Below are 15881 nucleotides of genomic sequence, written 5' to 3' on the forward strand. Positions count from 1 at the left end.
GAACTCAATATGCAGGAAAAGCATTTAAAAAACAAAAGTGAATGACACCTACAACTTTCTCGAATACTTTAAAAATCTGGAGATATTCAAGCACATAATACAATGCCCAATAAACTGTCGTTAGTACCGCACTGAATTTGGCCGTGCACATATATTTCTCTTTTCTCTTACGATATGAAAGCAGCTTTAAGTTTTCAGTGCTTCGCCCCCTTCTTTAATATTTATTTCTTTATTTCATTTATTTGAAATTGTTTCAGACAGCGAGAGTCTTAGATAGTAAGGCTAAACGCAGAACATTGTCTGGTTGACTAAGGCTTTGTCATCCGTACATTCCTCTGCAGTGATGCAGTACAGAATAAAGGTCCAAACATAAAAATTTTTACAAAACAATGACACACAACCTATACTATCGGTACGGGTGAATCAAAAATGAATAACGTTACAATGACGTCATGTAAGCTCTGCAGTGCCATTTTGGGGGCGTAGACTATGTGACCGCCATAAGTTCCTCTATCTACACAGTCCTGCAGTGCAGTTGTTTCCAAATATAGGCCCTCCTTGGACTGCTTGTTTTCTTTTTCTTTTTTATCTGTCAGTTCAGTATTCACCTAGGTTTGCATTTCACTGAGAAGTAGCTGTCGTTTGTTCGATGAATAGAGAACAGCGGTTGTACGATGGCACCACCACTGCTTCGTTTTCTTCGATTCCCCTTCGAAAGCGTCTATTTGTGCCTAGAATTGTGCATTGCTGGCATCCTCCTGACTTATTTTTCTTCTTCTCCGTCTCCCGCAAAAAAAGAGCAAGGTTGAGACAGCAGTATAAGAAATCTCGTAATCCAACTTTTTCTCCCCTTTGTCATCATCTTTATTTGGACCTGCCCTAATAACCGACTACGTTCAAGGTAGCTGTACTGTTCTTTATGTAGGTGACATTTCGCTTTGAATTGGTAAGACTGCGTAAATAGTTTGAATTTTGAATTGCTACTCGCGACTTCGATTTGTAAGGTCACTTCATCAGGCTTTTCACATCAATGTTTCCTTTGTAAAAGCTTCTGAATGATTACCAATAGTTAAGGGGTGGTGTAACACCAGCAAGACATCGCTAAACATTTCTAAGGAATGTTACTATTGCTCATTTGAAACATACAGAGGAAACTGCATAATAGTAGCGATTTGTTCAAATTTTACGGGAAAATTACACGGTTCGTGTCCCATTCGATAGTACCAGCTGTTTCGCTTACGCTGGAATTGGTGTCATTACCCATTGTTCAGAGATTCAATTCTGCTCAAGAGATGGTAATTACAAGCTTCTCTTGTACTATAAAACAGTCCGTCTGTGAAGATGTCAACTGATCATTAGTGATATTGGGCACGTAACCACAAAAACCGACAGGCCAACAGCAACCGTGTCCAAGACAAAAATTCTCATGTGATTTCGGTCTCACAATTGATTTCGCGCGCTCTTATCACATAACTGCAGGACGTATTGGTCGTGGTGATGACTCTCGATCAGGCATTGTGCTTGTTCAAATTACTCTATGCTGTATACAGCTAGCCTCGTCCGCCACAGTGGATCAGTCGTTACGGTGCTCGGCTGCTGACTCGAAGGTCGCGCGCTCGATCCCGGCCGCGGCAATCGCATTTCAGTGGAGACGAAATGGTAGAGGCCCATGTCGTGTGCGATGTCAGTACACGTTAAAGAATACCAGATGGTCGAAATTTCCGGAGCCCTCTACTACGGCGTCCCTCATAAACATATTGCGGTTTTGGGACGTGAGATCCCAGCAATTTTTATATACATCTAGCCTCGACAGACACTGCAAGCTGAAAACATCTCGTAGTGATGTATTCACCAGCTAATCATGTGACTGCTATGCTTAGAGTTCCTTGCATATTGCAAGAATCTGAAGAGCTATGAAAAAGCAATTTTCATGGAGCAGGTTTAAAGCAAGTATCAGGAAGGACGGGCAAAAGTAAGCTGCAATTATCTTCGGGATGGAGCCGTTGGCTTCATCCCAATATGATGTGCTGTTCATCCCAATATAATATGCGCAACGCAGAAGATGCGACAATGGCGCGAAACTACCCCAAAGTACGCTATTCATAGATTAGCGGGCAGTACAGTCGCGCTGTCCTCTACGAGAGAAAAGCGACCAGTACGAATGAACTCGGCAAAGACAAGGACATCGGCAGCTCTTGCACGTGGGACGTAACGTTTCCATTGGTGTGTTTTGATTAGCTTCCATTATCGGAGCTGGTAGCGCCGTTTCCTGTTATTAAAAAATATAAAATAACAGGATTGCCCCATGCGTTCTTCGCATGAGTGTCATATTGATACATAAACGAAGTATGTAGAACTTGTGCTGTATGCAATGATACATAGTGAAAGGTCCTCGTACCTAAATCCATATGTGAGAAATACGTGCTAGTGATATATGTTTTTTTTTTGTTGTTGTTTCTTCAACAGAGTGCCGACGTTGGCAGCAATTCGAGAGAATAATGGTTTACGTATTCGTACAAATCAGCCTACTGCTTGTGGCAATTCAGTCGGTAGGTATGACTATTAGTTTTGAGTTTGCATGATAAATCTAAAGACACTTAAAACAATGCTTTAGCTAGGCAAGTGTTCAACCCACCGAGCGAGAAAGATGACATGTACGTAAGCAGTGGAAAAGTATCGAGAAGTTGTTGAACAAGGTACAAATAGCCATAAACAGATAAAATATAACAACAGAGGGTAACTCCTGCACCTCTTATCAACAAAATATTTACGGCATATCGATCACCCCAGTATTTCTTCAGTGGAAAATTGCCAGGGCGTAAGAAAACTTCATGCTAATGTTATCTCAGTTGAGATTTTCCGATTGGAAAACATATTTCTCGGAACGCTCTTCCCCATGCCTTATTCAGTGGCATTCAGTTACATACTAAAAGAACTTTTATAGAAGTTATTTCTTAGTGATGCAAGTGAAATGCAAACGTGCTCAAAAGATAGCAGTAGAATTCAAACCCTCAACTTTTTTTTTTCAGAAGAGATTTTGTCATATTACATGCAATGATTAACTCTTCTCTTACGATAAACAAGAATTTCGGTACTCATTGTGGAAGCATATCCGGTACAGCTGTGGAAACGACTCATCTTTATGAAACGTAATATTTCCTAGTATGCGTACATTTACTGCCACGGTCTATTACTTGCGTTTAGGCAAAATAGTACACTCAATTTGTTCGCGCTCATTCTTAATTATTTATTTGTGCCTTAGCATGTGGACTTTCACGCAACTAAATCACAGTCGACATTAACATCTGTTTTTTTTTTTTTTTTTGCAGTTCGCTTCGCAAGAAATACAGCTTAATGAGGAAGGCAAGTATATTACACCACATCAATTCCTTCCCACTCAATCTTGCAGTCACTTTATTAACTCACGAAAAGACAGCTTGCCCTAGAGTAGCCGTACATTGCAGTTTCCCAATTTCGTGCGAGTATGTGAGATATTTGCATTCGTAAATTTCAAAGGCGTTTCAGACAGGTCATTTTAGTCACGAAAAACAATTTAAACACAATAACTTGAAGTTCAAGTCCCATAAATACATATTAAATGGTGCGTTTCTTTTTTCAGGTTGTGGGACTGCTCCAGAGGCCGTCGTGAATGGAATGTCAGCGAGGCCGCACCAATTCCCATGGGTGGTAAGACAGCCGCCTTCAAAGTGTATTTCATGTCAAAATTAATTTTCTAGAATCAGGATATATGTGCCTTTTCTTAATTTACTTTTTTCACTTGCCCTTTACTGGCTCTTAAGCAACGCCTGTATTCCGTTTTACACTTGGCACAGTAGGCTACAAAAGTTACACTTCGTTCGCTACCCGCGTAGGCGATCAAGAAGTAGGGCTCCATTTATGAGAGGAAAATTCAGGTATGTCTCACGTAATTCAACACAACTTTCACTTTTCGTCTTTTATGTTGAGCATTAAGGCGTAATCGTTACATGAAAGGCGTCGAATGTATGAGCCTATTTACTGCAGAGCAAGTGAAGTAGCTCCTTTCAGCGAAAAGCAAAAGCCGTAGTGCATCGCTCCCCTCTCGCGAATAACGCATATTTCGTGACACCCTGAAAAAATGAGTGTGCTAAAACAATGCGCAACTAGACGCAACCTTTGCATCTACTTGCAATATGCGATAAACGATGTAGTTCTTCCATAGAACGCGTTCAATACCGCGACCAAATGCATTGCCTGCTATTATGCAGTGCAGTGCAGATACCTAAAAAATGATGGCAATGAGTATTCAAAGTGACAAAGCGTCTTGACTATACGACGTAAGAACAACTTGACTGCATTTGTTATAATATTGATAACAATAATATCTGGGGTTTAACGTCCCAAAACTACGATATGATTATGAGAGACGCCGTAGTGGAGGGCTCCGGAAATTTCGACCACCTGGGGTTTTTAGATGCGAAGTATCTTATGGCGGAGTTCAATCCGGTGGTGGGGGTGGTGGTGGTGTGCGGCGTGACCACCCTTACTGCGCATGCGCATACCCTGTCCACTCACCCTCTCCCCCCCTCTACCACTCTCCCCTCCCCATCCCCCCTTTCCCCCTCTCCCCGCCTCCTCTCCACTCTTCCTCTGAAACGCGGGCTCTGAAACCAGCGCATGCCCGTCCCCTCTCTCTCCTACGCTGCGCCCCTCTCACACGCCTGCCGAGTGCGTTCCCCACTCGCCCTGTAAGAATTAACGGCCAGGCTAGAGGGAAGACAAGACGCGCGTAGCGTTCATCTTCGCGTTCCACGATGCGAGGTCGGTAGCATGCCCAAAGAACGCCAATGAAACGCGATCGTTCAAGTGCTCCGGCTTCGCATCGCCTCATGGTCCCCTTTAGCGGGAAATGGTGTAATTTTTAACGTGCACCTAAATCTAAGCACACGGGCCCCAAACAATTTGGCCTCCATCGAAAATGCAGCCGCCGTGGCCGGAATTCGATCCCGCGACCTTCGGGTCAGTAGCCGAGCGCCATAACCACTAGACCACCGTGGTGAGGCTCACTACGTTTGTTCCTTTGGTTTGTTCAAGAACTAAGGGGGTTTATTGGGATAGTATCGTGTTGCTGTTTTTTTTTACGAATGTAAAGATTGCATGGGAAATGCAACTGCAATAGACGTGCTTTCAAAACTAGTTGATGATATCAATGTTAGAAATGTCGTAATGCGATTTCAAGTAATCAGTACAGTACGGTGATCAGTCACGCTGCTGTCGGGAAAGATGCAATGAATGGAACTTGAAGTTTATTAATTGAAATTTAAATGCAGCACAAGAAAAGCAAGCATACATTTTCAGCAGTATTTTAAGAGGTCTCGAAAAAGAACTGCGTCCGAGGACCTCCTATGTTACATTTTCCAACTAAAATAACGATATATTTAGAAGAACGATGCATCGAACAAGGATTTACACAATCAAGGTAATACACAATGTTATAGACACAGATTATCACACGATATCATCATAGTGTAAAGCGATATGCTCTTAGAGAAGCATGCCTCATCATCATGAGCTGAAAATGCATAGACGCGTTATAATTAGGTCGCATAATTCATGAATGTAATGATAAATTCTTTCCGGAACATCGACCTTCTTAACATTACCAGGTTTTCTTGGAGCTTCATTTTCCGTCGCTCAAAACCAGATGCGGAGGCAGCATCATCACTAGGCGTCACGTGCTCACCGCGGCCCACTGCACAATTCAGTAAGTTTTCCCACTGCCACTACACGATGCCCAGTTTACTGCATTAGACCCGACTACACCTATATCGAGCGATGTAAAATGAATCTGCAAACCCCGTTGAGGTTTTAAGGCAGTAGACGCAACTACGTGTACCCTCCTTCAGTCTTAATCGTGGATATTGAAACGCGACATCAAGAGCCAGAGCACTGGTCGCTTGTACTTATGTATGATACCTGTGTCACACGGTCACTTTTGATCACGATAGGGGCTGACCCGGATCGAATTTCTCGATCTTGATTGCCTCCCTTACGCAAGCTTCGCAAGGGAGCCAATCAATGTTGAGAAATGTGAGCCCGATCTAGCATAATTCTCTGCAATATTGGGATTGTGGGTTGCATTTGTCCTCGCTTTTGCCTGTGAGTACAACCTTACAAAAGGTTTGTAACTGGTATTGGGCATAGTTTTTGTATGGTATATGCACCTGCACGGCCATTATTATGTTATTTAAATTGTGGCTGCTATTGGTGTCGTGCTTATGTCGTGGTAATTTATATTGCTGTGATGTTATACATCTTCATTTCGGTCTGTTTATCACTCCGGCTTCCTTTCCAAAATATTAGGTTTCTTTTTGCAGTTTGGTCACCCGTACAGTTGATTTTTTTTTTCCTTCACGCTTCTGTATTTCCGGCATTGTGTCATTTCCGATGTATCACTCACTTCTGCCCAACGTCTGGCGTTCAGACTGGCAGCGTTCTCTTGAATAAATAAAAAAATATATAAAATCATCTTTCAGACGTGCCGCCAACATTTTGAAATACGTATGAGTGGATCGTTGTTCCAAGTTTCAATTGAATGCTTACACTCATTTTCAATATGATTCTCTTTGGTATGTTTAAGTGATCAAGTGTAGAATTGACTTCTTTATCTTTCAGACTGTTTTGCCTGTTCATAACCATTTAACGTGAATGAATAAGTGCTTCCGAAGTATGCTGGGCATACGGTTAACTGATATTTCCGCGTCTCATGCTCCCCTAGTGTTATAGTTCCCGCATAAAGTGTCGTTATTCTGAAAATCTTCTCAAAATGCCTGCCCGGAATTCAAAATTATCCATCTGTTCTGCAAACTGATGTTCCTCGCAATTTTAAATATCAAGGAAATGAGTTGAAACTCTAACTTAAGTAACCGTAATTAACCGATTATAGTGAACAATACTGAAGCGTCGAGTTGTGGCCAGAGTACGATATTAAGATGATATGCAAAAGAAGTTTTTGGATTGTGTCGCAACCCTTCCTTTTTTTACACTGCCAGCAGCGTAATTTTGGCTACCAATGTTCGGCTGGCTTCAACATTGACGATTTCGGAAATCTACACATGTAAACAATGAAAAGGGGTTAAATTTCGTTTCATAATTTGTAAGTGATTCCTGAGAAAGTACCAAATTGTGCGGAAATGGACCTCCACAACCTAAGCCGGAAATCGCACACTTCGTGTTCTCAAATTAGAACCATGGGTTGAGAATAGAAACGAAACTTGCGAAAGGTCTCTGAGTATATCTTTATGTTCTGTTCGTACTATACGAAGATTGTGTTCGTACAAGAAGTCGCAAATAGCCAGAGTCGGAGTAAACAGATCTATGAGAGAGTTTACCGACTGTGGCCAGGGTTTGGGGACAAGTGCACGCGGAGCTATCTCTCGTCAGCGGCGCCTGCGGTAACGGAAGGGGAAATAGCCTATAAAATAATATCTGACGCAAAAAACTATTTATCAAGATCGAATAACAGATCTATAAAGCAGACAGACACTGGAGAGTTGTGGTAAATTTCCAGTTGCAGGGAAAAGGGACTCGGTTTCCTGGAATATTGTGTAGACACCAAAATAGACGGTAATGTGACACGAAACTGACTATAGCATGAGCTTTGCGTGCTTGTGAGGATTGGTGTGACGAATTTGCACAGAGAACAGGCGATTTAAAGCTAGTATATTTGAATTTCTAATTCAAGAAACGAAGCGTGGCTCATTTTTCAGACTTATACTAGCGAAACGGCAAAATAGAGACGCAAAAGGTGTGCCGTTCGAGATGTGTGCTCCAAGAATGATGGCTGCAACCGCACATGGTATCGGAAAGATTGAGCATCCGATGCGAAGGGATCAAAAACGAATGGTTTTCCACCTCCAACTGCTTGCGTCCAGGTGGACGCTCATGGTCGGATACCCCCACGCCGATAGCGACGACGAAATTGTCTCGCTGCCGGGAGACGCAGCTCGGCGTTTCGATCGAATTGCTGACGCAAAGCAGAGAAGCGCGTGTGAAATGTAACAGATGGCTCGTGAGTTTGCTGACGTCACAGCTTTGGTAGTCTTCGTCACGTTGCTCTCGTGTGACCACTCAGTTATGCCGTCACACACATATAACTCCTTCAGGGAGTTTTTGAACTTTTGATCGGAAGCTTTTGGTGTCGACACTCCTTTAATATCTCACAATGTGGCCCCACATCTTTCGTATACGCAGTGTTCAAATGTCCTGGGAAACCACGCACTCCGTAGGTTGATACTGCAATTTTACCAGAATGTTTCAGTGGGTATTTTCTGAATACAACCGGGAGTCCATGTCGATATCTATTGTTTTTTCTTGGGACATAATTTTTGTTCGCCTATGTACGATTCAGCTAGGGTAGCACGCCGTTGCCGCCGCGAGAGATGGCGCCATGTACATATGTCCCCTGGGATGCCTCGACGCCAGCGCCGCCTCTCATCGTAAGGGTCACGACGACCATTGACCGCGCCGCCTTGTTGTGCCAGTCGCACGTTGCGCTGACGCGTTGAATAGTGTTGCCACTTTAACGCGCCCCTTCGCTCTCCGACCCAATATGGCGACTCCGTCACCACCCTGTAAGAATGAACGCTGGCATCGAGTGATCCTAATGTCTCCAAATCCTGGCAAACTTATTTTTTTAGCGAGCGGCCGTTTTTGGGGACCGGCTTTATGGGAAATAATATCAGTCCCCAAGACAGCCTCGCGAAGCCGAAGGGCGCGGAATGTCATCACGATTGCGCTTTCTGTTGCCGAATTCTTTCCTTTTCCAGCAAAGCTTGGTTTGACTGACCTGTTAAGCTGGTGGTGTTGGCGTTAGCGGTGGATTTTAAGAAAAACCGAGCTACCGGAGTGGGCTCGTGAATGCGCTCGCGCGCGCCGGGCCAATCCTGAGCTGTGAAAATTCAAACGGAAAGTGAAACGCCAACATCGGGCTCATCCTGCTGTTCGTGAGGCAGAGTGTGAAGCCCAACGCCAGTGGAAAGAACCGCTGCTCAATACCCACAAAGAGGGTTCGCTTTTCATTTAATCAAACGAAAAAAATAAGAATGCACATACCAACCTTCGCTTGCCCCCCCCCCCCCCCACCCCTCTTTTCCCGGCAGGGGAAGTGCTCCTAACTGTTTTTTTTTATGTGGCGCAGGGGCAACACAGAAATTGCCGCAATTTACGTTATCCACGGCCACGCCGACATACGCTGGGGCGCCAGGGTCAGAGTTGAAAAGGTTCTGCGACATGCGGAGTACGACGACAAGTTGATATTCAACGACATCGCTGTTCTGCTGGTAACAATGTTCAGACTCCACTCTTACATTATAAGGGTTTCGTGAAATATAATTACCTGTAAGACCCTTCGTGCGTGGTTGCGAACGTTTCACCACTCACGGAAATGTGGGAAGTCCAAATCGTGTTTCCGCGAAAGCCCTAAAGGTCTATGTTTTAAAGTCGCGTGAGGTCCTAAACCTCACAGGGTCCATTATGCATTTGATGATGATGATGTTCTCACTGTGATGGCTCTCACCCACAAGCGGGGATGGGCAAAGAATCGGGCGGCAGGATCTTTGAGTTAAATACCTATGACGCTAAACACAAACTCCGGAACTTTATACTAATAAATCATAGCTAATAGATGAAAATGCTATTGCCAAAATCGACTGGAACGCAAAAGCCATCTTTTTTTTCTCAATCGATTGTATTGACCCCTCCCCGCCCTAAAGCTTTCTACACCTCACGTGGTTTAGTGCATCCGTGATTTGTCCACCTTTGATCAAGCGATGATGACATGAGGTGGCGTCACAGCGACTTTATGCGACGTCATGATGAGGGCGCACATTCTGATGACCTATGAAGTCATCCCGTGATGATTTTTTTGCATCCCTCCTGTTGACGCCCACGCTGACTGTCACGTTTCGAGTATGATGGAGCATATATAAGGTTACTGCCCTTAAAATATATGGGCCGAAAATATAAAACAGCGTGAGCGGCGAGCTGGGCGTACTGTGTTTCAGCCACAGGAACGTTTGCGATGCCGTATGTGATATCCTACGTGAGACAAAACTAATTGGTTCCTAAGGTTATCTAATTTCAGCTTATTTTTCAACCATATTGGTTTGTTATTATTTTTTCTTGATTATATCAGTGCGTTTATTTGTGAACTATCTATTTCTAGACATATTTAGAACATCAAACATTTTTATTTCTAAAACAAGGTACCGCCCGTTTCATAGCCAATCCCCCGCGGCAGGTTGCGCCAGGTTACTAAGGAACAACCAACCAACCAACTTCGTCTTTGCGCTGTTCGCGTGAGCAGCAGTGCATTAAGGGCATAAAGAAAGGTGAGACCTGTGCTCCGCACCTGTCCTGCGGCATTGTTCCAGCCCGGCATACACAGATCTAGACGGGGGCATACGCGCTTGTCACGTTCACTTCTAGTTGGGGCCTAGCCCAATTCGGCTGCATTTCTGGCATTGCGACGCGCACAGGAAACGGATGCATGGGCGCTTGTATTCTAGCGCTCTTACTGGAGTTGGAGATCCTTGAAACCACAAGGACACCTGTTCATACTGCCTTTTACATAACCAGGTGGCGAGAAGCAGGGCTCGCTCGGGTTACGCGCGCCCAGTTGTTTATTGGTTCCCCAGGAGCGCATTTCAAAAGAACCAATCGGAGCGTTGAGCACTCTTTCGAAGGCGGTGAGCAGTGAACCAGACTGGTACGTGGTAAATGGGAGTGGTGGGTGGCCTCCCCACCGTGGCCTACCATGGGGGGAACCCTGATTCGCATTTAAAAATCTACTTCGGGTGGACCAGTTGCACAAGTTCTGGAAAATTTATGTATAAAGAAAATTTAAATGTGATATATTTTAAGTTATCCGCTTAGATAACAACCGTAATCTTCTTGTCCGCAGGTGGAAAAGCCATTCCGATACGGAACGGAGGTCAAGCCCATATGCTTCCCTACGAAACCACTGAACGCCTACAACAAGAATGCAGTCATCGCTGGTTGGGGAAAACTCTCTGAGTGTATGTGCTTATAAGAAAACGGTGAACGGTTTATTGTATTATGCGTACCCTCACTATGACAGAACTGCAAGACGTCCTGGTTAAGGAACCAACAAAAAATCCCGCCATCTCCCCGTAAAGAGAACCCTAGTAGTATGCGAAGCAGCCATGAGTCGACTTAGATTTTTGTAAATGTTTTATTTTCTTCATCACTGTTCATGGCCCTTCTATTCGAGGTTCCCCTGATGTTTTTACTCGTCATATATAACTTTAAGCTCAGGGGAACGTTTTCCCTTGAGTATAATGGCCCTGTGGCCCGTAAAGTATAAAGTTAATGGCTCTTGCTGCAAAGGTTGCATCTTGAAGTTTGAGAATGCGATGTCAACGCGCCCGTTTCGCTTGGGCTTCGCGAGCCCGCCGCTCCGGATCGGCGGGGCACTGGCTACGTCGACGCGACGCCGGGGAGACAGGCCTCGTTCATAAGCTGCTTCGCAACTAAGGGTACCTGGCATGATTTATGGCGTAGTGGGTACCTTGCATGAATGACGATGATTTATGGCGAAGTGGGTACCTTGCATGATTTATGGCGTAGTGGGTACCTACCATGCTTTATACTAGAGCAGGCGCCGCAGTGGAGCGAGCGCTCTATCGCACGTCCATATGTCAGGCAAACGTTCCTTTCTGCACACCATGCGCGAGCTCTCCTCTCGTGCCAGCACTTCGTTCTCTTCTTTCTTCCATACATTCAGTGGCATGCGGGGCACTGGTCATGCCTGGGGGACAGGCCTCGTTCATAAGCTGCTTCGAATCTATAAATATCTTGTGAGACGTTGTGTACTATGCACCCTATTAGCGAAGGGCGCTAAGCAATCCCAAAAATTGCCAGATCTATTATGCTGTCGATCAGGTTATAGCTGATGAAGCGCTTCTTTGTCACCGTTACTGCAGTCGGCAACACGGCGGACCACCTGCAGTTTACGATTGTGAAGATACAACCAAACGAGGTTTGCGAAAAGATCTACAGCGACTCCTACAGGAAGGATAAAACGTACTGCGCGTTCCGCAACGACACCGGCGCCTGCTTCGTAAGGACTGCTTTTTTTTTTCTTCGTTACTCCAAGAAAATTTTCTTCAATGCGAGCTGTTTTTCGTTATTTTTTTTTGTCGAGAAGTCGCCTTTTTCAAGGCTGCTGCAGCGACCCTCTGGTCCGTGGTGTAGCCAGAAGTTTGTTTTCTCGGAGGGGAGGGGGGGTGAATCAACCTTTATGCAAGTTCGCGCATGTGTTTTTATGTGCGCGTGTGTATATACAAATGCAAATGTGAAGCATTTCGGTGCTGATTTGAATATCCTCCTCCCCCTCCCTGGCTACGCCAGTGCTCTGGTCCTTGAAACGGTCCATCGAAGCTTTACCCTCTGCGCGATCAAAGATAGGTTTAGACTAATCTGACACGTTGGGCTTGTTTATGATTCACCGTAACACCCAAAGATATAGTGCATCCACAACGGCACAAAACGAGTGACACAGCCACACACACACAGAGCTATGTTCTGTGTGTCTTCCTGTGGGTGCGTTCCTGTGGCGCTGTGTGCGTTCTGTGTCGCTCCTTTTGTTTCGTCCTGAGTGCGCTATACCATTGGCTGTTATGAATAATTTTGCTGATTGTTTTCCTGAACCTAACGCTCAAGTTCCCGTATTCTGCGATGGCTTAATTCTCAGCTGTGCTCGTGAAGTTAACGTAATGGCTTGCAAAATCGCGCGACGTCTTCTGAAACGCAGTGAACTGTCAGAACATCACGTAATCATCGCGCACGTCGAGACGTGTGTGAAACGAACCTTTCGTGCAACGCTTTAGGCAATGGCTATATTACAACTGTGCATAGGGATCCGCAGGTTTCTACATCAGGGTGGGGTGCGCGTGGGGGCAAAATTGACTACATCCGGCATAGCTTTACCGGAGCGCCCTCGCCCCTCGCCTCGCTAATTGGTCGAGTCGGAAAGGAAGCAAGCTTTTTTCTCCCGACCGGCTCGCTACAAAAAATTACAATGAATCGGTGACGGGCTTCTCATAACGGCCTGCCTTTGGACCTTGTATTTCTTAGGGTAAAGGCGGAAAGAGTGCACTTCTTAGAATGTATCATATGTGGTCCTCGGCCGCCACTGTAGTAAGAAAACTTCCTGGCAACGACCCTGTATATTGAACCATGACGGACAAGGCCGACTTCTTGAAGGTGCGGGGCAAACATGACACCCTCCTTGCTTTATTCAAGTCCAGAAGCGTTCGCACAATGACATTACATTTAATGCTAGTGCTACAACAAATTTTACCGGAGGTCCGCGCCACCCGGTAAAAGCCGGGTGGCGTGGGGTCTCCCCTGCGTCTTCTCTGGACCCCAATAAAGTTTGCATCATCATCATCATCATCAACATCATCACCCCCTTCACCGTTTCTCAGTGAGCTTGAAGCATTGGCTCCACCTTTTCAGGGTGACTCCGGCAGCCCCCTGTTCATGCAAGCTGGCAACGTGCCCTACGTGCAAGTGGGCATCGTGTCTCATGGATTTAGTTGTGAATCAGCGATCGTCTACGCCAAAGTGGAAGGCTACATTGACTGGGTGGTCAACGCTACTCGCTCGCTCAAAGGCTACAGGGACCTATCTGCACAGTAGCATCGAGCTTCTGCTGAGAATGGCAGCTACATTTGCAATTCGTTACTCCCAATAAACTTTGTAGGAGGTTCATGTATTTTTCAAAAGTTTCTTAACGGCCTTGTATTGTGTACTTTTTGTCCTTACCTTTCATTTTCTCATTTCCAATCCTTCAGCGCAGCGTAACAAACCAGACATTGCGATCTCCGTCTCCGTTCCGTTTCATCATGTCTCTCTTCAAAGCTTCGTCTTTTATAACAATCAAAAAACATGTCGCAGATATTTTCGTACCACAATATTTGAGCATACATTCGCATTCAATGTACTGCCTCCCGCGGAAATTTTCTCCTCTATGGCAACACGACGAAAAACGATAAACTGTGCGTGCGCGTATCTCTTTCTGTCTCTCTCCTCTGTGTGTGTGAGAAAGAGAGAGTCGTTGGTCGGGTGAGTCGCATTGCACAGGGTAAAACAAATGTGAAGAAATGAAGGCGATCAAAGCTAACGATGAAAATGGACGAAGCACCAAAGAACATTCACACGGGTACAGCCGTACGAAATTGACTGCGGCTGCGCTTCGGCAATCAAGGAAAAGCATGCGCGCTGAAATCTATTCCGAAATGATAGAGATAGTAGATATTTGCAAAATTATTGTGTCAAAGCCGTCTTAATTTCGTCAAGCTCAGTTTCAGCGAAAAACATATACATTCACAGGACATCCGGTAATATAGTGGCGCTGATGCTGACAAAACAATAAGGTCTGTATTAATACAAAAAAGTACTCATCATAAGCTGTTCCCAAGAGCGGATTGAACCAAGTCACGATGTTGGAGATATTCACGGCTAGCAACCGTTACCAGAATATAACGGTTTTTCAAAACGACCTGCTCTCCTGTAATCTAGAGTAGGTGTAGACATGAAATGTCTGCCGACAAATCAGATTGGTTGGAGATTCTACTAAGCACAGCCTTGCGCATGTTCCCAAGGGCACTCCCAAACTACACCGCACTAGACTGCGCGCTCGTCCATATGAATGTCACTGTTTAATGCCTCTGTGCGAGATAAATCGTGGGCTTTGCCTGGCGTATGCGGCCGATCCGGCCACGACGGGACAGCAAGCTGGTGTGCTGCAAGCTGGTGTGCCTATCGAACAATGCGGCAACTCGTGCTGCGAAACCGCTGCCTGCACGCCGTTTACTCGCCCACCGCTAGCGTTTAAACGAGCGCAGCCTTGAGCGATCGTATGGCGCCCTATCTGCCTTTGGAACGTCACCATTGTAAAAGGAAAATAAGAGGTCAGCGTACAAGAAGTTGCAGCTTCAGCGATAGTGTGACCAAATACTAAGAAGAACTCTTAAGCAATATATTTTGCTATTTGTTTGGACTGCTGCCGAGGTTTACAATGCGGTCCTATAAGAAGGGGTGACTGCCAAAGACCGCACTTTTTTAAACTTTTGGGCCGATTGTCCTGATGTCTCGTATGAGTGTTCGTATGTTCTGGCTGAGAACTACGAATGTCTCTTTTGAACACCGGAATAACAGCGCTGGAATTAGGCTCACGGCCACTTGAAGGCCGCCAACAACGAGAGCTAAAAGCATTTAACGCTTAATAAATGCTGCCCGTTAAAACATATGTGGCTGAAACAGTAAGGATAGCAAAGAAAGTCGAGAAAAATTAAGGACCACGAAGTTCGCCATGCTACGAAATATGGTAAGCGGAATATGGTGGACATTGAGAAATTGCAAGACAGCAGAATGAGTCGGTCTAAAAAATTGGCAGATCCCACGCATTGTGGGAATTTATTTCAGGCGAAGCAGTCAGCTAGTAGCAGCCTATGTGGAAGTTTCACAGCAGAGCTGCTTCGCCCGCAGTTTGTCCCTTTTCGCGATATAGACAAGAAAGCAACCGTCTTCATGCCGGTACGCGCTCGCTTCATTTGCTGCTTCGCTCCTCGAACACGTGCGCCCCTTTTCAACAAATTAATATCTTGAAGGTATTTAAGGCAAAAGCGTTCGGGCTGAATTTCACCTGTCAATTACAGAAAAATAATTCGTTGCAGTTTTTGGACCTGCGTTTGTTTCTGCAACGTGACCGCGTTTGCTGGTGCCCCCCCCTCCCCTTTGTTCCAAAAAATCGCTGCTTAGCTACTAATCTGGTCATTCTAAGATTACTAAGAATGCCATTGCTAAGAACTCTT

At 45.1% G+C, this 15881-nt stretch overlaps 1 protein-coding gene across 1 annotated transcript in view; it reads left to right on the forward strand.

Annotated features, from left to right (window-relative positions):
- The window catches only part of LOC119403116 (venom protease-like), a 31544-nt gene extending 20369 nt beyond the window's left edge, over positions 1-11175 (forward strand). Inside the window, exons 7-9 of the mRNA XM_049418181.1 lie at positions 9179-9320; positions 10943-11036; positions 11120-11175. Coding sequence (XP_049274138.1) covers positions 9179-9320; positions 10943-11036; positions 11120-11175 — 292 coding nt within the window. The remainder of the gene's footprint in view (positions 1-9178; positions 9321-10942; positions 11037-11119) is intronic.
- The last annotated feature ends 4706 nt before the right edge of the window (positions 11176-15881 follow it).

This window comes from Rhipicephalus sanguineus, chromosome 8 (genome assembly GCF_013339695.2).
Source record: "Rhipicephalus sanguineus isolate Rsan-2018 chromosome 8, BIME_Rsan_1.4, whole genome shotgun sequence".
Taxonomy (NCBI): Eukaryota; Metazoa; Arthropoda; class Arachnida; order Ixodida; family Ixodidae; genus Rhipicephalus; species Rhipicephalus sanguineus.